The sequence below is a fragment of the Lutra lutra genome, chromosome 4 (genome assembly GCF_902655055.1).
Source record: "Lutra lutra chromosome 4, mLutLut1.2, whole genome shotgun sequence".
Taxonomy (NCBI): domain Eukaryota; kingdom Metazoa; phylum Chordata; class Mammalia; order Carnivora; family Mustelidae; genus Lutra; species Lutra lutra.
In genome coordinates, this window is record NC_062281.1 from 119492944 (window position 1) to 119520148 (window position 27205).

A 27205-nucleotide genomic window follows, 5' to 3' on the forward strand; every position below is an offset into this window, starting at 1 on the left:
AAATATAAAAGAATAACTTTATTAAACATACAAATTCAAGAACATTCCAATTTTGTTTTAAAGATACAGTATGAGACGACCGAGCACATCCGCAGTAATGGGTTTATGTATATACTATACTTACCAAATAGGGTAGGTAGACATTACTGACTTGAATGCACAAAATAACAAAATGTATGTTCTAGATCCCTAGAACATTTCTATACTCTGTATCTCTACAAAATGGGAAACTTCTCAGCAGATCCATACCCCCAGACTTATTTCCCACAGAAAGAATTTGATATATTGTCAATGATATCTATCATTTTGGAATGTAGTAATACATAAGCCTCCATCTCTGGCCCTCTTCTATTACGCCCACGTAATTCTCTTCCCAACACACTCAAGATTCTAGTAACCAACGTTCTCTGAGCAGAGCCAATTTAGTTGTAATAGGATGCAGACACAACGCAGAGGAAAAAATCTCCAATAATATTCTCAAGGCTGTATTTACTTTTCCTTTTAACAGTTACCTAGTTACACCTAAGATGGTGAGAAAAAGAAGCAGTATTCACTTTGGCTCTGCAGCTTCCCTTTAAACAACCACTGTACGCAGTGAGTTCCCAACTGTAAACATGTGCCATATTTAACAGAGCACCCAGAAACTTTGTGGAAAGCACCATGTTATTTCCAAGGAGAATGTGTTAGGTGAGAAAGAGAAGGTGGAAAAATCAAGAGAAACCATTAAGAAAAACATGTCAATTCGCACACAAAAAAAATGCTTTAACAAAGTACTTTGAAAAATGGATAAATTAAATTCAGTTTTAACTGATATTACCCCCAACATTTTTTCATTGTTTTAGTGTTCGTAAGTGTAACATATGCCTTTAGAAGAGGGAATGATCTCCTTTACCTATAGAATGGTTAGAGTACCAGCACCAGGTTGAGTTTTCTAAAAGTACACAAAGCTCACAGTTTAAAGAAACCAATAGTCTTTTGACTCCTTTAGTCCTGATCACATCCATTAATTTTAAGACTTACACCTCAAACTACTATGTACTAGGATAAAACAGCTTCTTTTTCTGTATATGGCAGTGATAAGTAATTAGGGAAGCTAAAGATCTGATTCTACTTGGGTAGATCTAAGTCAAAGACCATGTAGTTAGCCTGAAGAACTACCCCATGCATTTTAGGTAATCTTAATCCATATTTTAGAGTCTGCCAAAGAGCAAATACTAAGATTTTAAAATATTCATCCTGCCCTGGTCTCTAATCAAGAAGTTATAGCTGTTACAAAGAACTCTTTTTCACCCTGTCTCATAATACACAACAGCAAACATTACAAGAAGAATGAGAATCACAAACTCATATCTTTAAAAAAAGGGTGCAACAAAGCCTCTTCTGCTGTTATTCTTGAAGCTGGATTTAAATCGAGAAGTTTATCAAGCAGGTCGTAAGCTTCATCAGGTACCTCATTCCAGCCTTGTAAATTGGTATCTGTATTCAGACTACCCCCACAGCCATTACTGTCCCCTTTATACAACGAATTTCCTGAGTGTTGTGCTTGAGGTGTTTGTGTAAGTTGAGAATCTTTATGGTCAGTTGTCTCTGAAAAAGCTGGGTCACAAGAAACAGACCCTTGTATATCACTTGTTAATTTGGGAGTGTTAGAATCGATACCTCTGAGCTTCTCACAGAGTTTTCTCAAGTCTTGTGCTGGGACTTCCTTGCTACACAATATTAATTTACCTAAAAAAGAAAAAAAATATATGTATTTTTAAATTAGTTGAACATATCAGAAGTCTCTCTCATAAGAATCATGCAAGCTCTACGGTGCACTTTGTGGATATATTCACACTGTGTGTCAGAGCACCACATGCTAATATTTAAGCTGTGTTTTGTACAGCATAGTTGAAGATCAAATCATAAAGTGGGACATAGCAAGTAGAAGGCATGACTTACTAAGCTACGGAAGGACTCACCTGACTGCCCATTTCTTGAGCTTTATCACGTCCTCCTCTCATTTGTCATCAGCTGTAGCTCCCATTCCCTCTCCTCCTTCCAAGCTTCTAAATGCCTCTGGCTACATGGTTCCTATCTTTGCCTGGGATTCCCTGCACTCCCCCATGTGCCTAGGATGCTCCAACTTTTTTTAATCATCATTCAGCTTAAGAATTACCTCTGTGAGGCCTGATACTCTGAGAGTTGAACATTCTAAACTTGTTATACCTGTGAAAATTTCTACTTTTACTTTCATTGGCCTGTATTATAACTGTAGGTCTGTTTCACCTACTAGACTATAAGCTCTCTGAAGATAGGGATTATTTAATTTACCTTTGAATCCCCAAAGCCTAGACAGTGACTGGTACATAGGAGGATCTCAATATCTGCTGGACTAGACAAAAAAGCATTACTCAGCCTCTCATGTCATTGTTCAGATATCACATCCTTACAGATGCTGTCCTTGACCAATTTCTGAAATGGCTGAGCCCTCTTCTCTTCCTTTCCCCTTTTATTTTTCTCAATACTGCTCATTTGACAGATTCGTCTCTCCCACTAGAATTTAAGCTCTAGATTCAATGACAGTACTTGGGCCACATAAAGTCCTGATACATGTTTTTGAATGAGTTAATAAGCAAACCAGATCTCAGTTTTTAAAAATGTGAATGTTTTTCAAACAATTTCCTGACAGATTTATCAGACATGGGCAAAAACAAGCACACAAATAGGCAGTAGTGTATTATCTTGGTCTTATATTTCCTTATTAAACAGAAATGTGAGGGCGCCTGGGTGGCTCAGAGGGTTAAGATCTGACATCAGCTCAGGTCATGATCTTAGGGTCCCGGGAATAAGCCCTGTGTGGGGTTCCCTGTTCAACTGGGAGTCTGTTTGAAATTCTCTCCCTCTGCCCCTCCCCCCACTCTCTCTCAAATAAATCTTTAAAAAATATATTTTGTTACAGACTATGTGTCAGGCATTTATTTTAGCTCAAGGTTTTTCTTCTGAATTTCCTTCATAGAACTCAACAAGTCCTTGATGACAATCCTCAATGGGGCCACCTCTAGGAGCTGAAGACAGTGAGGTAGGTTATGCATAATAGAAGCAAAAGTACTCCCACTGCTAATCCCAAGCAAGTCATTTCTTTGGGTGCTAAAGGCGAATTGTGACTACTGAAGTTTTGAGTCCTTCTGTATTCAGCCCAAAGCTATGGTAAGATATGACTGAAAAAGCTGCAGCAGTCCTACCAATAAAACTGAGACAAGTACTACATGGCATTATTATTTTTCTAACATGAGAACAAGCATTACAATGATAAATCTTTAAAAGCCCTTGCCTGCTATCCTGACACTTAGCCTGGAATGTTTTTGTGTCGCACGTTGTGCTTCTGTTATTGATCCTCATTATAATCTTGACTACAGAGGGGGGAGATTTAAGCTCTTCAACAAAATGTTTTGGTGTTCACTCTGTGATAAACTTCATGTTTATAAAGTTCTCATGAAGTTATTCAACGTAGATGAAAATTTTTCTCAATAAGTTGAGAATAAACATGTGTAAGAATGTGTAAGAATATAATTTCCACGGTCTCATTTTGCCTTCCATTTATGGTCACTTTCCCTTTATATGTGTGTAGTATTTCACACTATTACCTCAGATAAAATTTTCTTATAGTAGGTGCAAGAAAGCTACAGGTTATAGGTTGACTTTGCTGCAGAAACACTTTTTCATAAGACTCTACCATGAAGCTTTCTTCACAACCATCACCAAGTTTTTCTGATGGGATCAGACCATAGCAATGGTGTCTAAGTAAGAGGCAATCATCTTAGAAGTTGTTCTTGGTCAAAATCGCTTGTTTTTTTCAGACAAGCCTGGACCTTCCTATGTATCATATTTTCTGAGTCTTATTTTCCAGGAAGGAGTGGGGTGAGATAGGCATATATATTTTTTTAAATTTCTCAGATAATTCTGATCTGGACCCTTGATGGAAGACCTGCTGATCCTGGGGCTGGGCACAAAGCAGCCCAGCTACTTTTGAAGTGGGCTGCCTAAAATTTTATATATACAGAAGATATAGAACACACGGGTGTTCTATATCTTGTGGTAGCATGTTGACTCAATCACAGCCACCCACTTTGGAAAACATTAACTGTCATTGTACATGGAGAATAAATATAAGGTGAGCATTTGAGTTCAAGTCCCAGAACAAGGCTAAGATAATTCTCAGGTGCCCTATGAAGTACACTGCATATCCCTGTCTTTGGAAGTGTAAGAACTTGGATAGCTAAGGAGATGACTTCCCATGTCCAGTATAGGCTTACAATAATAACTCCATCAGCAAAGGTGTTCTGCTCATTTTTCTTCGTTGTTACCCTAACCCTAAGGAACCTAACAACTAACACATTTTATTTTCTCTACTATGGTTCTTATTAAATTTCCTTGTTAGTATAGACTAAGATCACTTAAGTCAGGCCCAAGAACACCCGATGCTTAATAAATATATAATAAGCAAATTAAAAATACTACTAAAAATATGTATATAATAAAGTCAAACCATAACCACAGGGAGTTATTCCATACTGTTTTAAGATTATAAAGTTGAATTTAAATATTTAAGTAGCACTTTGTGCTTGTAAGATTAAATGATTATATAGAAGAAAAGTGATGAATTATTTTTTATACAATGCAATTAATTTTAAAGCAACAGAGAAATTTTTTACCTAATATCAGAAAATTTTACAAACACAGAATATGTTTATTTGTAAAGAGAATTTCATAATAATTTGATTTATAGGAGATAATAAAGGCATCTGTTTTGTTCTAGAATATAAAAATGCTTACCAAAAGTTTTAGCAGCTTGGATAGTTTCCCTGGATCCACGAATTGTCATAATCTGAGCCAAAGCAGTTAAATCATCACTTGCTTTATAAAATGGATATCGCCCACTAAGCAAAGAAAGGAATATGACACCTGCAGACCACATGTCAATTGCTGTAACAGAAAACAAACTTTAAAAAAAAAAATCCCAAATCTGTAATTTTATCACCAGTAGTCAGTTTATATCAATGTTACATCCTTAGTTCTCAACTTTTGCTGTGCAAATTATCTTGAGCCTTACAAAAACTCTGATTCCCCGGCCCACTCAGAGACTCTGATTTAATTGTTCTGGAGTAAGGCTCAGGCATCAGTATTCTGTAAGTGCTTCAGATGCTATAGTGTGCTACCAAGACTGAGAAACCCTGGTCCAATTTCCTTAATACAAAATATAATGTATTCTTTCTTGAGCAACATGTTAATAAGTTTAGAGGATATTTCATCATTAGAAAACAGTAAGTAGATACGTATTTTATAAGATCGAAAAACCCAAAATAGCTATGTGGGAAAAATCTGGATGCTCCTCAAGAATTACATACTTTAATCTCTAGAATTCTGGCAGTAAATATTAAGACCAGTCCAGGCTCATGTTAGGAAACTGTTTCTTTTAGGGACATCTTCTCTCCTAATTGTTGACCTTCTAGTATCACCAAGTTATTTGTTCTCTATTCCCTTGGCTGCCTTGGCTGTTTGATCACCTGCCTTTCTTTGTTTCTTCTCCACCTCTGCCTCCTCCTCCAGCTTTCTCTCCAGGCCTTAAGGCTGAGGTTCCCTAGAGTTCCAATCTCTTCTTCCCCTATATTGTCTCCCTGATTGGCTCCATCTGCCTCATGGCTTTAACCATCTTTTCTGTACTGATGACACTCAACTGTATTTCCAGCCTAGAATTCCATGAGCTTGACTTTTATTCTGTTGGACATTTCTATCTGTGTCTCACAAATATCTGAAGCCAATTATGCCCCAATCCACCTTATCTTTCCTTGTAAACTGTTACTTATTTATTCTCCACCTTTGTTATTGATACCCATTCAAGTCCCCTAAGCTACAAATCTGATAAACATCCTGGGTGCTTTTTCCTTCACCACCCCAAACCCAAATCCCACATCCAATTATATACCAAGTTCTACCTTTCCAATCCCTAACCTTTCTTTTCATCCTATTAATGATGCCCTCATTCAGGCTTTCAGCATCTCTTACTTGAACCACTGTTAAGCCACCACTCTCTAAAACCTATCCACTCTGTACACCTGCCAGAATGATCCAGTTAGAATATAATTAATACCATGCCTTTCCCTTGAATACTTTCCCAACACTTATAGTCCAAGCTGTTTAACATGTGTGATTTGACTTGTCCCCCTATTATTAGGTTTATTTCTCACCATTCTTTCACTTCTATCTTACATTCTAACAACACTAAACTTACTGTTTCCTATATGACTAGACCTGTTTCTTGAGATCCTCTGCTCATGTATCATTGCCACTCCAATTTACATCTCTTCTCAGAGGTTCCCTCTTCTATAAATTTCCTTCCATATTCCCTTCAGATAGGAATAGTTAGGTATCCCTCAAATACCTTGTATAATTTATAACCGTCCTCTACAAGTTATTATTGAGAGTAAGCAGCTACTTCATTTCTTCTTTTTGTATCAGTAGCAAGTGTAGAATACACACAATAGTTGAATGTATTTCTTTAAAGTCCATGAGCTAAGCCAGTGACAGCATTCATTTACTCAAGATTTTTCCTGGGTAACTTTTGTAGATTATAAACCTTTTTCTTTTTCAAAACTTTAAGGCTACTATACTACTTTTGCAATAACAAAAAAATAATTTTAATAATTAATAATTTTAATTAAATAACACACAATCAAGTGCATCACAGAAGACTTTTGGGGTATTGGGCAAACAGATAAAATGCAGCCAAGTCTCAAGTTAGCAAAGACTACTAAACAATTTTTCTTCCAAAACAAAATTCCTGGCAAAAATCATCTTGTAGAACCTAGATGTCCATCAAAAGATGAATGGATAAAGAAAATGTGGTGTATACACACACACACACACACACACACAATGGAATACTATGCAGCCATTAAAGAAATGAAATCTTGCCATTTGTGACAACGTGGATGGAACTAGAGGGTATTATGCTTAGCGAAGTAAGTCAGTCGGAGAAAGACAATTATCATATGATCTCCCTGATAGGAGGAAGTGGAGATGCAACGTGGGGGGTTTGGGGGGTAGGGAAAGAATAAATGAAACAAGATGGGATCAGGAGGGAGACAAACCATAAGAGATTCTTAATCTCACAAAACAAACTGAGGGTTGCTGGGTGTAGGGGGGTAGGGAGAAGGTGGTGGGGTTATGGACATTGGGGAGGATATGTGCTATGGTGAGTGCTGTGAAGTGTGTAAACCTGGCGATTCACAGACCTGTACCCCTGGGGCTAATAATACATTATATGTTTATAAAAAATTTTTTTTAATTATTTAAAAAAATCATCGTGTAAATAAGCAAGATGTAATCTATAGGAAAAAATGTTACCAAAAAAAAAAAAGAAAAAGAAAAAAACCACAACACTAGGAGTAGAAATTTTAATTAACAGCATGATCTCAAAAATGGGACTACCACACTGTTAGAACCACTTATATAAATTATTAAAAGCAGAAAAATATTAATATTAGCAAAACGAAGATCATAAAATATACCTGGGATAACCAATTCTTAATGGGGTTCTTCATTTCTAGTGCAACATACCTGTAGTTTGGTTGGGGCACTTTGTCAAAACCTCTGGTGCTCTGAATCCTGGTGTTCCTGCCCTAGGGGCAACCTGTTGCCGCCTTATGATGAAGAAATAAGATTTTTCTAGTTATATTACAAGTTTAATTATTTAAGACCAAGAAGTAACATTTATTTATGTTACAGTAAATTCTGCCTTGATATCTATGTAAATAAAAGTTACTTATAAAGCAAATAATAATTCAGTGTGATGAAAATCCTAGGTTTATTTCTACCTCTCCCCTCTACCCCACAAATTATCAGGCCTTATTCCAGAAAAATTTTAAGGTAACTTCCAGGTATAAAAATAGGTAGTAGATGATAAGGACTATAACAGAAAAACATAATACAACAGAATTGAATATAGCAAAATTCAGAGGTATAAAAATTCATTTGTTTGGAGTGATATCAGAAATCTAAGTTTCTGATATACTTACTCTCTTATATACTTAGGTTAGGAGAGGTTCATGACCACTCATGAAAATTTTGAAAGGAAGGGAGGAATTTATGGGGTTAAGAGTAGGAAGTGGGAGTGAGAGAGACACTCTATTTAGTTCTGGTTATTTCTACATGGGAATAAGGAAAGAAAACAAAAGATTAAATCAGCAAGCAAAATGTGTGATTCTAAGGTTCCAAAAAACTACCCCTGCCCCCACCAAAATTATTTGCCTGTAAGAGCAAATGTGTTTTTCAAACAGCATATAAATGTCAAATGAACAATATATGACAATAGTTATCATTTGCTCTTCAAGGTACCTCTTCCGAACAGTATCTGTGTTGTTCCTTTCCTCACACTAAATCAATTGCCCACCAAAATCAATGCGATTTTGATAGCATGCTGATTTTATAGCACCATCAAAACACATTACCTTGAAAGGCAAATACTGCAAACTTTATCTGTTGCATAACAGTCACAGGTCAGGTTAGCTGGGCAAGAACTGGCAGTTTTCCTGATCACACCACTATTCATAACTTTTGTAGAAACAGCCTTCTTTTTTGTTGCTAACTTTCTAGATAGTACATCCGCAGCCTTTGACTGCTTCATAAGCTGTAAAAGAAAAGTCGTATTTCCTATTTTCATGATACTTAACATGATACCTTCAAATGCTAGTATAATAAAACATAACCGTAGAAACATAACTTTCAGAACTGCCAAATGGGCTGTTGGATTTTAAGTAAACAGTTATCTATTAAAGTATTTAAGATCTTTTTAGGTTTTCCTGTTGAATAAACACATTAAAATTTACTAAATAGTCCTCAATTGGTAATTACTTGACTTATACTTTATTACAACTTTTCCTGATGTTACAAAAGTATAACACAGTTAGGTTCTAGTGTCTAACTCCATTTCAGAACTATAAACTGCACAATTACATTGGCTAAAATCAGAGTTTTAATTTGTTGCTCATGCTATCTATCTGTTACAGGATATCTTAAGTCAATTTAAAACCATTTAACACTGATTACAATTTAGTAAACTTTACAAACATTTTTATGCTATTAACTGTGTGTCAGAAAAGTGTTATTTATTAGGAGCTCACGTTCTAGCCAATGAGAGAAAAGGCCTAATGTTCTAAATGTTCCTTTAGAAAAGAGTAACAACAGCCAGCTAACCAAAAATGATAAAAAATTCCACCAGAAAAGTTCAGGGAAAAAAATGGAGAAAATAAAAGTGTTGACAAGATGCTCAAAGCAGTAATACTGTTTGCCACAGCAAAACTCTATTTTTAAAAACTTAGTGATAATAAATACTAATCTAATCCCTAAATTCTCTTTAGTGTACGACTGACTGATGATTGCACTATTAAGCTACATTACTTACTTTCACTGCAGGGCTCTCATGTGAAATGGAGCTGTGTATATTGAAATTTCTTTCTCCAAAAACAGAGCGCTGGACAGAAAAGCCTACAGATCCCTCCTACAATACCAACAAAAACAAGGAAAATAAGGATTATATCTGTAACACTTTCTGCCAGCTGTACTCTGCCAGTTTTGAAAGAGTTAAGTGACATGAAACAAAAACAGCTGCATCCAAGTCATTCTCAGGCACCAAAACACTTCTGTGAAAGGAGAAAATAGTCTAGACAGAATTTTTAACACCCATACAATGTTATCATAATCCACAAATATAAGAACTAAAAAATTTAAAAACCACCTGCATGGATGTTACATTTTTGCTGTGCAGCTAAAATGGAGATAGACACTTCAGAATTTTTCCCCTATAACTAATGTTTTCTTTTAAAAAGGATAATTAATCTGAACTTTATAACATGCAGGGAGAATTTGTTATTTTCCATATTTGTTACATAACGTAATGACAGAGACATTATAAATCTACCAAGTAATTTCAGTTTTGAAATGGTAAAACAATCCATTATAAATCTTAGTGGAATCTAATCAATTTAACATGTAACAAATGTAAAAATAACTTTTTTGATTGCAAGTATTGTCTTGGTATTATATCTCCCTCTGTTGGATGAAGAAGTACATTTCTAAAACCTTATTCGTATTTGAGAAATAAAAGAGGCAGAACCTTTCCATCTTTTCCTTGTTTAATCTGACTTTGTGCATTTGTATAGGGCCTTTTAACAGAAGTTTTCATGGTGGGCTGCTGATTCAACTCCTTAGGTGCTGCTGGGCCACTCAATGAAATCTTGCTTCCTGTGATTATATGGCATTTATTTTGTGAACAACTTTCCTGCTGAGCTTCAGACTGCACAAATTTAAGAAGCTCTATTTTCGTATCATGGGTTCCTTGAGCCAAACCAAAGTCTACCAACGCGTACCTAAGACAAAAGTAAGCATTTTTACTTTTTTGTAACAATCAAAGCTTAATAACATTATAATACATTCAACTCATATTCATACAAAAAGTTAATTCTTTACAGGATCAATTAAGAATTTATAACATTCTTGAAAAAAAAAAACAAGAAAAATGAGTTTTTCAACCAGGTAATGATTTAGCAGAGAACTAGGCTTGAAAATTAAGGAATGATATATCCCATACACACAGAAAAATCTTTCTCCCCTTTTTCCAATGGCCTATGCTAACAAGGCAGATAAGGACAACAGAACAAAAGCCCAATCCTTTGTTTCCTTACAATGGCAGAGATGACATCAGAGTAATGTTTAATTAAATAAACTTTAAAAAATGAATTAAAATCTTGAATTTAAAATTCGATTTAGTTAAAGAAAGTTAAAGAAAAAACTCAGAAGTATAAAATTCAAGAAAAGAAGTTATATTTCGGGGCGCCTGGGTGGCTCAGTGGGTTAAGCCGCTGCCTTCGGCTCAGGTCATGATCTCAGGGTCCTGGGATCGAGCCCCGCATCGGGCTCTCTGCTCAGCGGGGAGCCTGCTTCCTCCTCTCTCTCTGCCTGCCTCTCTGCCTGCCTCTCTGCCTGCTTGTGCACTCTCTCTCTGTCAAATAAATAAATAAAAAATCTTAAAAAAAAAAAAAAGTTATATTTCTATACTTCCTACCATACTCAGTATGACCCATTGTATACTGAACAGTATTAAAGTTAGGTCTTCAGTTTATAATGCCTCTATCAGTGTAAAAAAACATACATGTGAGTGCGCGCACACACACACACACACAAACACACAAAAACTTTAGTATTGAAACAGGAAATTAGCTATCATTGGGCAATCTTTCTAAGTTTCTTTTTGTTAAGTGCTATTTCTACTGAACCATGCTGTATCTAATATACACTGCTTTACCAATACAATTTTATCTTTTCTTTCACTGTATTTCCATTCCCCAACCACAATGAAAAATTGAAACAAACAAAAAATCTGTGCATGCAGTATATTCTGTATCTCCAAGATGAACCGCATAGCATAAACTCATTCAAGCGTAATTATTTTCTGGTAACTTTTCATACTTACTTTTTCAGGCGCCTATTATATAAAAAATTGCTGGGTTTAACATCACGGTGAACAATACCAAACTGATGAATCCGTTTCAAAGCTCTAAACAGATTAAACATATATTCCCGTACTTCTTGAAAGGAAAGAGAATTCAAAATGTCCTAAGATAAAGTTATGAATAAGGTCATAAAATTGTTTTCAATTCAATACTCAGCCAATAAAAATTCAGTTAGTATTAAAACCTACCAAAAAGGACTCATGCTCCAGATATGGCATAGCAATAACCACATGATCATTTTTCCTAAAGCAGTATTTAACTCCCATGACATTGTCTTGCCCCCTAGTGGAAAAATGCATAATGAACTTTAGAGGAAAGGTCAAATGAATTGAAACTTTATGCTCAGTTTCCTTAAAAATGAAGTTTTAGCAATGCATAAATAATGCTAGAAAACTACTTAAAACCAACAACTTGTAGGATCGTATACATGTTTAACTGACTTCTACAAGCTAAAAAAAACCAAAAAAAAACACTAGTTATGAAGTTATTATAATTCAGACATGAGATAATTATAGTTTTAATTGGGGAAGTAATAGAATGAGGACAACATGAATAACAAGAATGCATTAACAAGCCTTAGTAGCCAATAAAATAATAGTAATAAGTTAATTAAAATATAGCTAGTATTTATTGAGCATTCACTATATGTCAAGCATTGATCTAAGTAAGCACTTCACATTTATTAACTAATTCACTTAATCCTCACAACAGCTCTATCAGGACAATGCTATTACTTCCTCCACCTTTTGTACAGATAAGGAAATTGAGGGATAGGGAGGTTCAGGAACTTCCAAAGGACACTAAACTAGGAAGCCATGGAGACAGGACTTGAATCCGGACAGTCTGTTCTAGATCTATGCTTTTTTTTTTTTTTTTTTAAAGATTTTATTTATTTATTTGACAGAGATTACAAGTAGGCAGAGAGGCAGTCAGAGAGAGGAGGAAGCAGGCTTCCTGCTGAGCAGAGAGCCCGATGTGGGGCTCGATCCCAGGACCCTGGGATCATGACCTGAGCTGAAGGCAGAGGCTTTAACCCACTGAGCCACCCAGGCGCCCCTAGATCTATGCTCTTAACTGCTATGCTATATTGTATCCTAAAAGATGAGGAAAATAGGGTAAAGTTGACTTCCATGGTTCTGAGCCCCAAGAGTGAAAGAACATGGATACCAACAGACTATATGGAGAAATCAGGAAAAGAAGCATTGAAAAACAAGACATCATTTTGATAAAAATTTCTAGATAGGAAATCACATTTTTTTGAGAATTGAGAGGTCAGTGACAGTACTTGTGGAGAAGTGATACCTAAAGCTCTGAAAATGATTTGAGAGAAGAGAAAACTTGAGTCTTGGAAAAGTCTCAAGTTGGAGGGTAAACCAAGGAAGGGGCAGAAAGCCCACAAAGGAATGTCATCCAGATGAGTTTTAAATGAAGTAGTAATCAGTATGAAGGTCATGAGAATAAGGACTGAGGAAAGTCTTTTAGTTTGGCAGAAGAGGAATTAACTGGTAATTTTTCAGAGAGCAATTTAAGTGGAAGGGAAGAGGCCAAACAGGACTTAAGAAGGGAAAACAGGATACAATGGATGCAGAACATAAAATTTGCCTGAAATATTTGGCAAAGAAAAGAAGAAAAACCAGTGTGGGAGCTAGAAAGGAAGCAAGATCAGATAAAGACTTTTTTTTAGCATGCACTTTTTTGAAGTACATGGAAAGAAAAAATGGTAGAGAAAATATTTAAAATATGGAAAAAGGAACAATTTTATTCAAGTGACTAGAACGGATGTAATTATGCCTTAGAGAGGCCATCTCATCCTCCTATTTTCTCTAATAAAGGGAGGGGTGAAACAAATTGACCTGTCCATTCATCCAAAAAATATTTAGTGCGCACATCATTTGGCAGACACTATGTCAGATATTAGGAATGGGAAGGTGAATTAAAATGAACATTTCTGCCCTCATGGAGTTTATTATCTAATGAACAGTAACATAATAAAATAACATAAGACAGATTACAAGGTTTTTGAAAGAGATCAAAAGATGCTATGACAATAACATAAGCGAATATGATTTAATTCAGAAGACATCTTTGTTTTTCTGTTTAAGTAGGCTGCAGGCCTAGAGTGGAGCTCAATGCAAGGCCTGAACTCAGGACTCTGAGATCAAGACCTGAGGAGAAATCAAGAGTCAGATGCTTACCTGAGCCACTTGGGTGCCTTGAAGTGGTGCCACTCTTGCTCAGATCAGAAAGAAAGGAGGTCAGCATGCAAAGACTGGGAAAGGTCTTACTGGGGGACAGTATGGACAGTGACACTAAGAGAAGAAAGCTTGAGACAAATTTGAGGAAGTGAAGAAACTAGAGGACAGAGAGGGAGGTAGGAAGAGTGGCATGTGATAAGGCTGAATTTTTGTTTTTGTTTTTTTTAAGGAAAACCACTGAAGGATTTTAAGTGATGGAACTAACAGTATACGATTTAAATACATAATATAAATTTTCATATTTAAAGATCACTCTGCTGTTTTCTAACAATGGGATTCAGAGGGAAGAGAAGAAGCAGGCTATTTTAGCAATCTAGGCTTGGTCTGAGATAGCGGTTCAGAGGACAGGAAAATATGGATGGGTTTTTAGATATATTTTGGAGGTAAAATGGCCAAGACCAGATGATGGATTCAGAGATGAGCTGATGAAAACAGACTGTTGCAACAGGGGTTTTGGGGTAGCCAAAGGAATATTAAAATCTAGTTTATAGAATATTAGGTTTGAGATATTTATTAGGTACTCAAGTGGGTATGTCAAATCAGGTGGGTATATACAAAACTGCAGGTAAGAGGTCTGAGGCAAGATAATATACTTATGAGAATCATTCCCATACACTTAAAGCCACATGGAAATACAAACTACCTAGAGAAGGGTCCAGAGCAAGAAAGCCCAAAAGCAGGCACTCCAACATTTAGATGTCAGGTAGAGAGGAAGAACTGGCAAAAGGATATTGAAAATGAAAAGCCAAATAAAGCAGGAAGAAAAACAAGGAGCATGTGGCAGTACAGAAGTCAAAAGACAATGATTCCAATAAAATATGTTAAACATTGCCTACATTCATGTCAATAGAAAAAGAAAACTGGCAAAAAGGAAGTCATGGTTGACTCTATCTAAAGTAGCTTCAGTTTAGCACAGAGGACAGCAGACACTGTGAGTAGTGAAGGTAGGGTGTGAAAGTGAAAACAGTGTATGTAGTCATTTTTGGGAAGTCTGGCTGAGGGGGGGAAGCAAAGACATGACGGGAGCAGCAGGAAGAGGGATGGCAGTACAGGGGTATAGGATATACTAGATCATGTACCTTTGTTGATAGGAATGACCTAGAAGAGAGAGAGCAATGAGAAAGACATGCCAGATGTTTCTGTTCAAAATAAAAGTATGAAATGAGGCTTTAAATATAAAAATTTATATTATGAAAAAAAAATAAATATAAAAATTTATATTATGTATATAAATCATATACTGGGGAGATATGAAATATGAATTCCCTACATTTTAAAAAATAGACCATGGTTTATGATTTGGCAGGAAGATTAGAAAAAGTGGTAAGAGAACAGGAAATTAAGCTGAGCCTCAAGGGTAATCCACTCTAAAAATACAGATTTAATTAACCATCCCAACGTAAGAGGAAAAATGCTACCAAACTGGAAACATCTCACTGAAAGATGTTCAATTCATGGATAATCTCATCATCTCTGCTAAATATCCCTTTAAAAATCTTAAAAATTATATACAGCCAGTTCAATTAAAATATCTTTAAGTTGCATACCCAGCCACTGTGAGGCACTGAAGTTCAGCTGCAATTCTTATAGGATGACTTGTTGGAATTAAGTGTTTTAGAGCAATTTTCTCTTCAGGTCCTATTTGTAACTGTGCTGTAGCCAAATAAACAGAGCTAAAAGTGCCTGTAAAACAATTTATTAAATTTTTCAATATTTGGTTTTGATGCTAAAATAGATTTTAAAAACTGTTTGGAACCCAGAAAATTATCCTAATCTATTCATTAATATATTTAATAATATTAAACATTAAGAGTAACAACATTTATAAATACAACTAACTTTCAATTTTTAATAAATTCTTAACTGTGCTCAGTTCTTTACAGGGTATATTAATTTACCAAAGATCTACAGTAAATCTGTTTGCCTGGGTTAAAAAAAATATTCTCATGGTCACAATCCAAGGTAACAAGTATTTTTCTGTAATACTGTCACTTGAAATTACTTTCTTACAACAGGTCTGTTAGAAGCAGAAATGTTAATAGTCTTCGGGGAAAAAACCCTACAACACTTAGGCTTTTAAATTCAGCATTAAACTAAGCAGAAAACATAAAAGAAGTTGGCGGCCAGTTAAATTTGAGAAATACTGAGTTAAAACAAACTGATATATTTCTTTACTACAAAAATTTCCAGAGCTTTAATGTGTTTTAAATACATCATGAATAACCAAAAGGGAGCTTATATATACATTTTCCAAACTTATTTAGCCTTGGAACACCCTTCTTCCCTTCCCCCTCCAAGAATAGCTATCAGTTTGTTAAGAGGACACCAGCGGATTCCAGAACAGAGTTTTTTTTTGTTTTTTTTTTTTTTTAAATCTTTTTAAGGTTTTATTTATTTGTCAGAGAGCGAACGAGCGAGAGAGAGAGAGAGAGAGAGAGAGTGAGCACAGGCAGACAGAGTGGTAGAGGGAGAAGCAGGCTCCCTGCAGAGCAAGGAGCCCGACGCGGGACTCGATCCCAGGACCCTGGGATCATGACCTGAGCCGAAGGCAGCCGCTTAACCAACTGAGCCACCCAGGCGTCCCTTGTTTTTATTTTTAAAGATTCTACTTATTTGAGAAATAGAAAGCATAAGCAGGGGGAGCAGCTGGCAGAGAGAGGGAGAAGAAGGTTCTCCACTGAGCCCAATGCAGGGCTCCATCTTGGGACTCTGGGATCATAACCTGAGCCGAAGGCAGATGCATAACCAACTGAGCCACCCAGGCACCCCTGGAACAGTTTTTTGAACACTAAGTCAGAACACACTGGGATTCAGTACCAGATCAGGCTTCCTTCCCTTCTCATTGGGGAGTCTGCTTCTCCCTCTTCCTCTGCCCCTCCCCGCTGCTCATGCTCTTTCTCTCTCAAATAAATAAAATATTTTAAATTTCTAAAAAAAAAAAAAAAAGTAAGGAAAAGGTGTAAACATCTACTTCTTACATCACAGATCATCTCCTCTTCTAATTCTTCTGCCCCCAATGACCCAGCCCTTTCTTGTCTGACACTTTGCATTGTGAAAAGCAAACAAAGAAGTAAATGGAAGGTTGTTTTTAACTATTTAAGTATTTCTCAATATAGCCACCAAAACCTTCTATTATCTTTTACTTTCTCATTCACTTCACATCTGATAAATTCACCCTTCATTCAGTCAAGACTCCAAGTCTCTCAACGACATTTATGTTAATACTGACCTTTTTTTTTTTATTTGGTGGGGGGAGGGGAGGAAAAGAGAGAATCTCAAGCAGACTCCCCACTGAACATGGAGCCCGACGCAGGGCTCAATCCCTCAACCCTGAGATCATCATGACCTGAGCCAAAACAAGAGTTGGACACTTAACAAACTAAGCCACCGAGGCACCCCAATACTGATTATTGTATAAATATCATACTACTTTATTTTCATCTATTTTGCCACCTTAGGTTTCATACATGTTTCAATGTAGAGTTCAACCTAACTATAATGCAGAAAGGAAAAGGAGCTGACTTCCCTTGATCGAATTCCTCCATATGAATTTATAATTCCTCATTTTTAATAATTATTGATATATTAGTATATCGATACTTTTAATGGTATAACAGCATAAAGATTAAAATAGGACTGTTCAGGGGCGCCTGGGTGGCTCAGTGGTTAAAGCCTCTGCCTTCGGCTCAGGTCATGATCTCAGGGTCCTGGGATCGAGCCTCACATCAGGCTCTCTGCTCAGCAGGGAGCCTGCCTCCTCCTCCCCTCTCTCTCTGCCTGCCTCTCTGCCTACTTGTGATCTGTCAAATAAATAAAAATCTTAAAAAAAAAAAAAAAAGGACTGTTCATTTTATTGTAAATACTTATTCTTTCACTCTTTCCAGGGAAAAAGAAAACCTGATGTCATAATTAGTAATATGACCATGGTCTTAAAAGTTTAAAAAGCATATACTTTTCAGGGGTGCCTGGGTGGCTCAGTGGGTTAAGCCACTGCTTTCAGCTCAGGTCATGATCTCAGGGTCCTGGGATTGAGGCCTGTGTCGGGCTCTCTGCTCAGGAGGGAGCCTGCTCACCCCCCGCCCCGCCTATTTGTGATTTCTCTATCAAATAAATAAAATCTCTGGGGAAAAAAAAGCATATACTTTTCAATAGGAAATACTAATGAAAAATCAAGATTATGCAAAGAAAAATGTAAGGAAAAGAAACTTATAAAGTAGATCTCTATATTACCTTCTCCAATTTTGTCCTTAATCTTAAACAGATTACCAAGCTGTGGTACAGCTTCATAAAGCTTCTCAATATCTTTTTTAACACCTATCAAGGAAGAAGAATTTGTAGTTATAATTAATGAGAGTATATTTTATACTTTTAAGTCAAAATAAACTCAATGAAATAAATTCTAAAACAAAATTAAATTACAAATGAAAACTATGATAAATCTCAAAATCATGATAAAAATATTTAAAACCTTGTTAGATTGCTATCACACACACACACACACACACACACACACCTCTTGAACAAATAGATAAAACTGGTAAGTCCCAGAATCACACACACCAAATTTGTATTAGTCTGGAATTACACACATACTAGCAGATACATTGTCACTGCATAGAGTACAACACAATAAAGAAGCTAAATTAAAAAAATAAACAATCTGTCCTGCGATCACTAGATGGCATGACAAGGACACAATGCAATCTTCTTGAAAACTATTTCTCTCCCCCAAAGACACAAAATGTTACACACTTGGGCAAGTTTTATATATTGAATATTCAACAGTGTACCTTCAGAGAGAAATATCTACTAAAGCTCTCAGGAATGTCAGAAATATTTTTAAAGAACTATCCCACTATCAATAGTATCCTCTATCCTTGAGAGCAAATACAATACATGGCTACTTTTAAATAAAAGCTCTTTACAAAAACATACATGGTTAAAATAAGGACAGGCAGATAATACCAGTTGTGATAAACTATTGGATATAAAAGAAAACTAATACTTAAGAGTCATTGGATTTTATTACAATATCTAAGCCAACCATCAGCTACTTTTTCAGTTATAAATAGTGTACATAATGGTTTAAGACATTTTCAAACCATTTTCACATATATTATCTTTTCAGATCTTCAAAATAGCACTGAGATACTGGCAGAACAGGAATTATCCTGATTTTCAGATAAGAAGACCCTACTCAGGGAAGTGAAATCATCTGGCCATATAACACTATAAAAATGCTCAGCGATGTGTAGTTAAAAAAAAATTGGTGCAACCCTCTTCACTAGGAACTCAGTCTACTGGAAAGAACAGATTTTAAAAGCTCACTCTGAATATAAGACAGTAATTGTAATAATACAGGAATGCAATATATTACTAGTTGGAAGGAAGGGGAGGGGAACAAACGCATCTGAAGGTACCAGGAAGCTCCAGGTGACAGTTAAGCTATGTTTTGAAGCACTCACAATGTAGAAAAAGTGGATGAGGCATTTTAGGACCATGTATGTTAAGGAACTATGTATGTAAAGATATGGATTATTTTGAGGGGAGAGGTGGATAAGGCAAGTAATGACATTCAGTGTGGCTAAAGAAGGGAAAGACAGAGAATGCAAGTGAAGCCATGGAAAATTTTTAAGCAGGAAGATGGTAAGTAGAGGACAAATTTGAGGGGGAGGAAGAAAAACACTAAGAGCTTTCAGAAACTAGGGGTACCTGGATGGCTCAGTTAAGTGGCTGCATTTGGCTTAGGTAATGATCCCAGGTTCCTGGGATCAAGTCCCACCAGGGGCTCCTTGCTCAGTGGGGATTCTGCTTCTCCCTTTCCCAGCACCGCTCTCTTGTGTGAATACATGTATGACATGCACAAACTCTCTCTCTCTCTCAAATAATTTTTAAAAAATACAGCTGGAACTATTTAACAGGCCAAGAAGATTTAGTCTAGTATTCTTTCCACTATATCAATCCATATGAGGATTATTTCCCATCTACTTCATAGGTGAAGTGGAGAAGCTTCATGGGTTTCAATATAAGAGGCAAGAATGTACCCATAATTACATGTATCCGTTTTGAAGATGGGAGGCCTAAATTAAAATCCTGGCTCCAATATTTAACAGGCAGTATGACCTTCCTTGAGATACAGCTTACCACTTTGAGCCTTAGTCTCCCTATCTACAGAAAAGGGGTAATAACTGTACCCATGCCAATGAGATACTGTGAGGATGAGATGAAATAATATACATAAGAGAAACTTTTAACACAATGCCTGGCACATAGTAAATATTAAAAGACAGTGGTAATCTTGTTGTAATTATTATTTCTTTAGCACTTTAAAAAAAAAGATTTTATTTATTTGACAGATCACAAGTAGGCAGAGATCTTTAGCACTTTTGCTTTTATTATTCCCTCTACTTGAAATCTTCTCCCCATATAATTTCATGTGACTGGCTCAATGGTCAGTCTTCTCTGACATCCTATTTAAAATAACATTTTAAATGTTATTTAAATATTTAAATGTTACCCGGCTTATTGTCTTTAGAGTACTTATCCAGTATAAAATCATCCTGTTTGCTAGAATATAACAAGAATATAAGCTCCATCAGTAGCTCCCTATTTGTGTAATTTACCATAGTACATTTAGCTCCTAGTTAGAAGTGCCTGGCATGTTTGTTCAATGAATGAATTATTACTATCATTATGGGCATTCAGAGACAGCTGTAGGGGAAAAAAAAAACAGTACCGAAAGTTGAGAAGTTACGAAAGAGTGAAGCCAAAGACAGTAGCATGTACTTCACTATCAGCTACCACACTACTTCACTCTAAAAACCAAAACCAAGGCCTGGGGGGAAAACACAGCTTTCTAGCAGTCATAGTTGCCACAGTCAATTACAATCTTTCCTAATGAGTGTCAATTCCAACCAGCTTCAAATTCCAGTGTTAGAGGAAAGGTACCATGAAAGATACTAAAATGATATGTTCAATTTTATGTATTTCCTTGATTTCGAAACACAATTTTTAAAACTCTGAAAAAACCGGGATGCAACCTACAGTTGTCAGCCAGCATCAACGGAACAGGTATCAATACCTTAAAGAAAATCCAAGAAATCATAAAGGAGCATTCACATTTAACTCTTAAGCACGAATGGTCATGGGGAGAAGTGGTAAAGGTGGTGAAGTAGAAATCAAATGTAGGCCAACTCCACATAAGTGGGCTCTTATGAGTCCATTAACAATGGCTTTTTAAAAAAAAATAAATAAACTCTTCAAAGAAATTCTGCAACAGAGGACAATATTGTGAGAGGGGAAAATAGGATGTCAGTGAGTCTGAGTACTAAAATTGATTCAGAAGAGAAAGATATGAAATGTTTCCCTTTTTAATTATGTACCAGAGATATACAGTTACTTGTCTCATTAGATCTAAAAGAACTCTTTCAAAAAGTATAAAATAAAAAATTCTAGGTGATAAGCATTGTGTCAGTATAACCGGCAGCATTTCTGAGCAGTATATTAAAAGGTGTATCTGACAATCGATGATATTTATATATTATGAAATATGTTAAGAAGTCTGTTTGTAGGGGTGCCTGGGTGGCTCAGTCAGTTGAGCATCTGCCTTTGGCTTGGGTCATGATCCCAGGCTCCTAGGTTCGAGCCCCACATTGGACTCCCTGCTCATTTGGGGGTTTGCTTCTCCCTCTCCTCCTCTCTCTGCACCCCGCCCCCGCTCTCAAATAAATAAAATCTTTAAAAAAGAGGCCTGTTTGTAGTCTTTTTATTACTAAGTATATTAAAGTGTTTGTGTGCAGGTTTTGTTATTTGTATATATATGATTGGTAACACCAAAACCTTTGAAGTAGTATGATACAGAGTTGTGCTGTCTACTAGTTTCATGTGACTATTTAAATTTAAGCTAAAATTTTAAAAATTAAAAATTTCCTCACTCTAGCCACAGGTGACAACAGACATTTCCATTATCACAAAAGATACTACTGGAGTACTGATAATAGAAGAAAGCCTAAATTCAACTCTTATTACTAAACCACATTAATGTCCAGTTTCTGAACTTGCAAATCAAAGAGGTCAGATTAAACAAACTTTACTTCCAAGTCTATGAGTTCCATATTTTGGAACTTCCTTCTGTTGCAGCTTGAGCTGGCACTCAGTAGTAGAGATGCTGGTTAACTATTAGAAATCAACAGAGAGGGGAGCCTGAGTGGCTCAGTTGTTAAGCATCTGCCTTAGGCTCAGGTCATGATCCCAGAGTCATGGACATGATCCCAGGGTACTGAGATCGAGCACAACATTGGGCTCCCTGCTTGGTGGGAAGCCTGCGTTTCCCTCTCCCATCCTCCCTGCTTGTGTCCCCCCCCCTCTCTGTGTCAAATATATAAATTTTAAAAATCTTAAAAAAAAAATCAGAGAAAAATATAAGGAACTACTGTAATGCACAAGCCACTCACTTGCATACCACTTTCATACCACTCACTACTAATTAGCTGTGTACTCACCTATCGTTACAAAATTCAAAATATGCTTAGTTTCCTGTCACTATACAACAGTAAAACTTTCTGACAACCAAACTGAATGCAAAATTCCCAATTCTAAAGTGGAGATGAGGGTAAACAGCAGAAGAGAGCATTAGTGTTAAACAGTGGAAAATACTACTAAAGGCAGAGATGAATGAATATATACTTTGAGGATTACGGTAAGACTGTGAAAAGTCTACAAGCCAAAAAATTAAATGCCTATATTTTAAACATAAAGGTCTAGCTTCTGTTTTGAATTTTTTTTAAAGATTTTATTTATTTGACAGAGAGATCACAAGTAGGCAGAGCAATAGGCAGAGAGGGGGGAAGCAGGCTCCCTCTTGAGCAGAGAGCCCGATGTAGGGCTTGATCCCAGGATTCTGAGATCATGACCTGAGCTGAAGGCAGAGGCCCAACCCACTGAGTCACCCAAGCACCCCGTTTTGAAATTTTTAGTAAAATTTTTTTTCCTGCTACGTAATATATCCAAGTGGCTTTAATACAGCCACTATACTCACTGTTTTCATCATTGCTGACCTGTATTATCTATTTGTAACACAGAGTGATCCTGTGAAAGCTAAGTCACCATGTCACTATTTTGCTTAAACTCACTAATAGTTTCATAACTTGCTTCATATAAAAGCCAAGGAATATCTCCTCTCCTCATACCTCTCTGCCATCACTCCCACTATCCTCCAGCTTCCAGTCACAAGGACCTCCTTGCTCCTCCTAAATGCTAGGCACACTCCCATCTCAGGGCCTTCTCTCTTGCTGTCTCCTCTGCCAGGAATGCTTTCCCCCAGATATCTACATAGCTCACTTTTTTACCTTTAAGTCTTAGTTCAAATGTTATCACACTGAAGTCTTCTCTGACCAATTACACTTATTAAAATCACAATCTCCAACTCCAACACTCCCTATCTCCACTTCCCTTCTTATTTTCTTTACAGTGTTAACTACTTTTGAATATTTCTTTTATTGTCTATCTTTCCCCTAGACTGAGGGCATTGATTTTTGTTATGCATTGATTTATCCCAGCACCTTAGAAAGTAATTGCACGTAATAAACATTTAATATTCCTCATATAAATGAAATGTTTTAAATTACTTACCAATGAGTAAAACTGACACTCTAGGAATATATGTGATGCCTATTCTGGAGCTTCAGGTAATCCCTGATTTACATCTCTTAAACTAGGAAGATCATTTTAGGAACGAGGAAGATCAATTTAGTCCAAACTGAGGCAGTCTTGAGAGTGAAAAGGGCCACTAATAATAATGACAGTGTGACAACAGGCATAAACTGGATCTGTCCCAGGCAAATCATATGGCAACTACAACCCATTTTAGTAGTATGAGCTAAGAGCATCCACATAACACACCAAATGCATACCTTATGGTACAGTTCAACAATACAGAGGAAAATAAACATTTGATACAATATTATGCCCAGTACTTTGTTCATTGCAGCATTTTTCTTAATAGGTAAAAATGGAAAACAATCCAAAACTTCAACTAAAAGGGTAATTAAATTATAGCATACTACACAGTGAAACATTAGGCAGTCAATTTAAATCAAGCTATAGATTTAATAACATAAATGTTCAAGTTACATATTCCTAAGTAAAAAAATAAAGAATAGAAATAAGTTGGTTACATTCCTAATTTATTTTTTTCTTAAATATACCTTCGTATGCACAGAAAGACTAAAGGATTGTAATAAAATGTCTACAGTGGCAATATCTGTACAGTGGGATATGATTTCCTTATTTTGGCCTTCTCTACTTTCTAAATTTTCTTCAATAAGCTATAAAATTTTTTATCAAAAAAAAAAAAAAGCTATAAAAAGCTGACAAATATCCCAAAACAAGGGATCATGTTATTCATCCATTACACTATGTATTTTACTTTATATCCTTGCATTAAGCCATTCACTGGGGGCACATGGGTGGCTCTGGGGCACCTGGGCACCTGTCTTCGGCTCAGGTCAGGATCTAGGGTCCTGGGATAGAACCCCGAGTCTGGCTCCCTGCTCAGTGGGGAGTCTGCTTCTCACTGTCCCTCCTCTGTTTGTGCCCTCTCTTTCAGATGAATAAATAAAATCTTTAAAAGAAAATAAACCATTCATTCAAGTATTTTCAAGCACCTACTATGTGCTAGACACTATTAGGTTCTGGGAATACAAAGATACATAAAAAGTTCCCACTTTTTCAAAAGTTATTCCATCAAGGGAAAGTAAATCATATTAGATCATGAGACAGTTATGGGCCTGGATCTCATCAGCTTTACTCCTGACTGAAGTTGTTTTTGATATAACCTTAGCTTTTACTGAGTCATTAGAAAAAAGGTATGGCTTAAAATTTTAGCATGTCTTATGAATTATCAAAGGTACTGCTTATAAGGTTCAATGTTCTGATACATAAAAGCCACAAAACTATAGAAATTTAGAACAAAATTCATCTTTCTTTATTTCCCAGATTTTCAGTGTATTAGAACAGTAGCTTTCACTTGAACATAATACTAGAACCAAGTCGGATTCATCTGTTCACACACTCTGTCTAACATACAACATATACCAGGAGCTGCTTAAAATACTGCCTTCGAGGAGCTTACAGTATAACTAAAAAGAAAAAACACAGAATGCTAAAAAAATACAAAAATTATAATACAATGACTCCGTATTGCATTATATGTCCAATGACAATAGAGGAAAGCTGAATTGTGAAGAACAGGAAAAATGGAAGAGAGCATCCATGAAAGTGGATGAAGTGGCATTTTAAGATTATTCTAGTAGCAGTGTACCAGATGAACTGGAGAATGGAAAAGAAGTGAAAGCAGGCAATTTAGATAAGAAACTTCACTGCAATTCAGGAGCAAAGTATAAGGGAACGAATCACTGTGGTGGATGTGAGAATGGAAAGAAGCAATGCCATATATATTAAAAGAAGATAAAGCTGGGTAACCGGATATGGGGAGCAAATACAAATCACACAGGTAACTGGAGTAACAGTGGCTTTCATCACCAAAAATAGGGAAATCAGAAAAGGTACTCATTTCGACACCAAAGAGGAGTTTAGTTTCAGTCAAAAAGCAAAAGCAAGTGATGTCATTTCTTCTAGGGTATTGTTAAAGTCTATTTTGTAGTGGGTAAGTATATATCATGAATAGAGAGTCAAAGCTAGTATCTTTGGGACAAGCATTAAATATGCTTAAAACAAAGATGGAAAAGAAGATTTCACTACCTTTTAGGAAAAAGAAAAAAGGTCACCTGGAACTCCCCTATTTAACAAGTTATTTATTAAACGCCTAGTATGTCCCAGGCACTACTAACGCAGGAATGAAGGTGCACATTTTAGTGTACAAAATCAAGTATTGTTTGTTCCCCTCCTCCTCACTTCGGGGTTTGGATTAGGGTCAAACAACACTTCATAATGTACACAGAGAAACAGTGCTATTGCTAAACCATTTATTTTTGTCAGTGAATTCTCCTTTTCAATCCTTTAACTGAAAAATCCCTCCAATGTTGACTTCTAAATCCAAGTTTAATGCAATATGGTGAGTAGAGATAAGAACACATGCCTAGGAGAAAAAAATTCTAGTTTGGGGATCAACAAACTGTGTTCTTGGATGATCACCAATATTCAGACCTTAGCAACTTCATCTGTAAAATGACATAGATGGTCTATAATCCTAAACAGCAATCCAGTCCTAAATCTAGATCTTAGGATGTTTTACTGATTTATAAAATGCTCCCATATAAATATAGAACTCACTTAACCATTAAGTTCTCTTTAAAAAAAAAAAAAAAACAATCGAAATCACAGAACTGTTGCCTGCACATCCTTGGAATTAAACACATACCTGGTAGTTTAAAATTCTGCTCATGTTTTTTTAACGAGCCATCAGCCTGAACCTGGTCACGCTGGAGAGAAAAAGCCATTGGTTCATCCATCTCAATCCCCAAAGACGCCTCCATCACAAAACAACTGGGATGCAAAATGCCAGCTAAGGGGTCATGTCCACAGAGGGAACAAAGCAGCTGTGAAAATTAGAATACTGGAGAAGGTGAGAAGTTTAAATCACACACTGAACCAAGCACTAAAAAATGCCACTGTCCCAAAGGGGCAAACATTTAAAAGTGCACCATATGTTTAACCAAAGGGGGGAAACCTGTGGGCCATTTCTCAGGATTCCTTTTGCTTCACTTTCACCTTCCAGAAACACAAGCAGAGGGAACGAGGGGAAAACGTCCGAGTCAGGGGAGCCGCCTCGGCGGCCGGCGGTGGAGGAAAGGGTGCTGGTGGGAATTGGGGCGGCTGCCAGTCCCGGCACGAGCCAGACGAAGAATGAGGGTGCAGGGACGGGTTGGGCTAGGCCTTGTGGGGAGAGCGGTTTGACCTGAGGGAGGAAATCGTTTGACTACTCAAAGGGAGCGCTAGGCGGCTCGTCCAAGGCCCACGCAAGCTGATGGAGAACTGGTCCGATACAAGCCACGAGCGCCGAGCAAAGAAAAAGAAAAGGGAATGAATGGGATCCTTGTAGGAGCACCGGCCGCGAGCTCAGCGCGGAAGGACCTTCCTCCTTCAGACCCGAGAGCGAACGGGCTGCTTAGTGCGCAGGCGCAGGACTTTCCCGCCGTGGGTCCGTGGGATCCGAAAGGGGTGGGAGCTTTACTGCGCTGCTACAAGACCGAAGTCACAACCCAGAATTCGTTTCTAATCCCTCACAATCCCGCGCCATGGAACAAACCGTCGGAAACTCACAGTTTAAGGGAATACGACTTCTGTGGCTCCCCAGGTGCCTGGGTCGCCGCCTCCAAGAGCTCCCCACCTAGCGAGTCTGCCAAACGCGCCTGCGCAACACTTCCCGCCTGGCCGCTTCTG

General features: G+C 36.8%; 1 protein-coding gene across 3 annotated transcripts; it reads right to left on the minus strand.

Moving 5' to 3' along the window:
- Positions 1-27205, minus strand: CDC7 (cell division cycle 7). 3 transcript variants are annotated; one of them, XM_047727216.1, is made up of 12 exons: positions 27086-27205; positions 26184-26378; positions 18035-18118; positions 15352-15487; positions 11738-11831; positions 11510-11652; positions 10154-10406; positions 9443-9538; positions 8490-8668; positions 7600-7682; positions 4816-4965; positions 1-1728 (listed from the first exon to the last, which is right to left on the minus strand). In XM_047727216.1, exons 2-12 carry the CDS (start codon positions 26296-26298, stop codon positions 1337-1339), a joined length of 1725 nt encoding a protein of 574 aa, XP_047583172.1. In that variant the 5' UTR covers positions 26299-26378; positions 27086-27205; the 3' UTR covers positions 1-1336. The 3 variants fall into 3 exon arrangements, with proteins under 3 accessions (XP_047583172.1, XP_047583174.1, XP_047583173.1); XM_047727218.1 differs by having other exon boundaries at positions 26184-26361; positions 27086-27191; XM_047727217.1 differs by lacking the exon at positions 27086-27205 and adding an exon at positions 26478-26706.

Coding starts and splice junctions, on each gene's coding strand:
- CDC7 (XM_047727216.1), bottom strand. CDS start 26,298: ATGGAGGCGTCTTTGGGGATTGAGATGGATGAACCAATGGCTTTTTCT. Junction 11,832..15,351: donor CAGTGCCTCACAGTGGCTGG/GTATGCAACTTA, acceptor TTTTTCCACTAG/GGGGCAAGACAATGTCATGG. Junction 10,407..11,509: donor TATAATAGGCGCCTGAAAAA/GTAAGTATGAAA, acceptor CTTTTGTCTTAG/GTACGCGTTGGTAGACTTTG.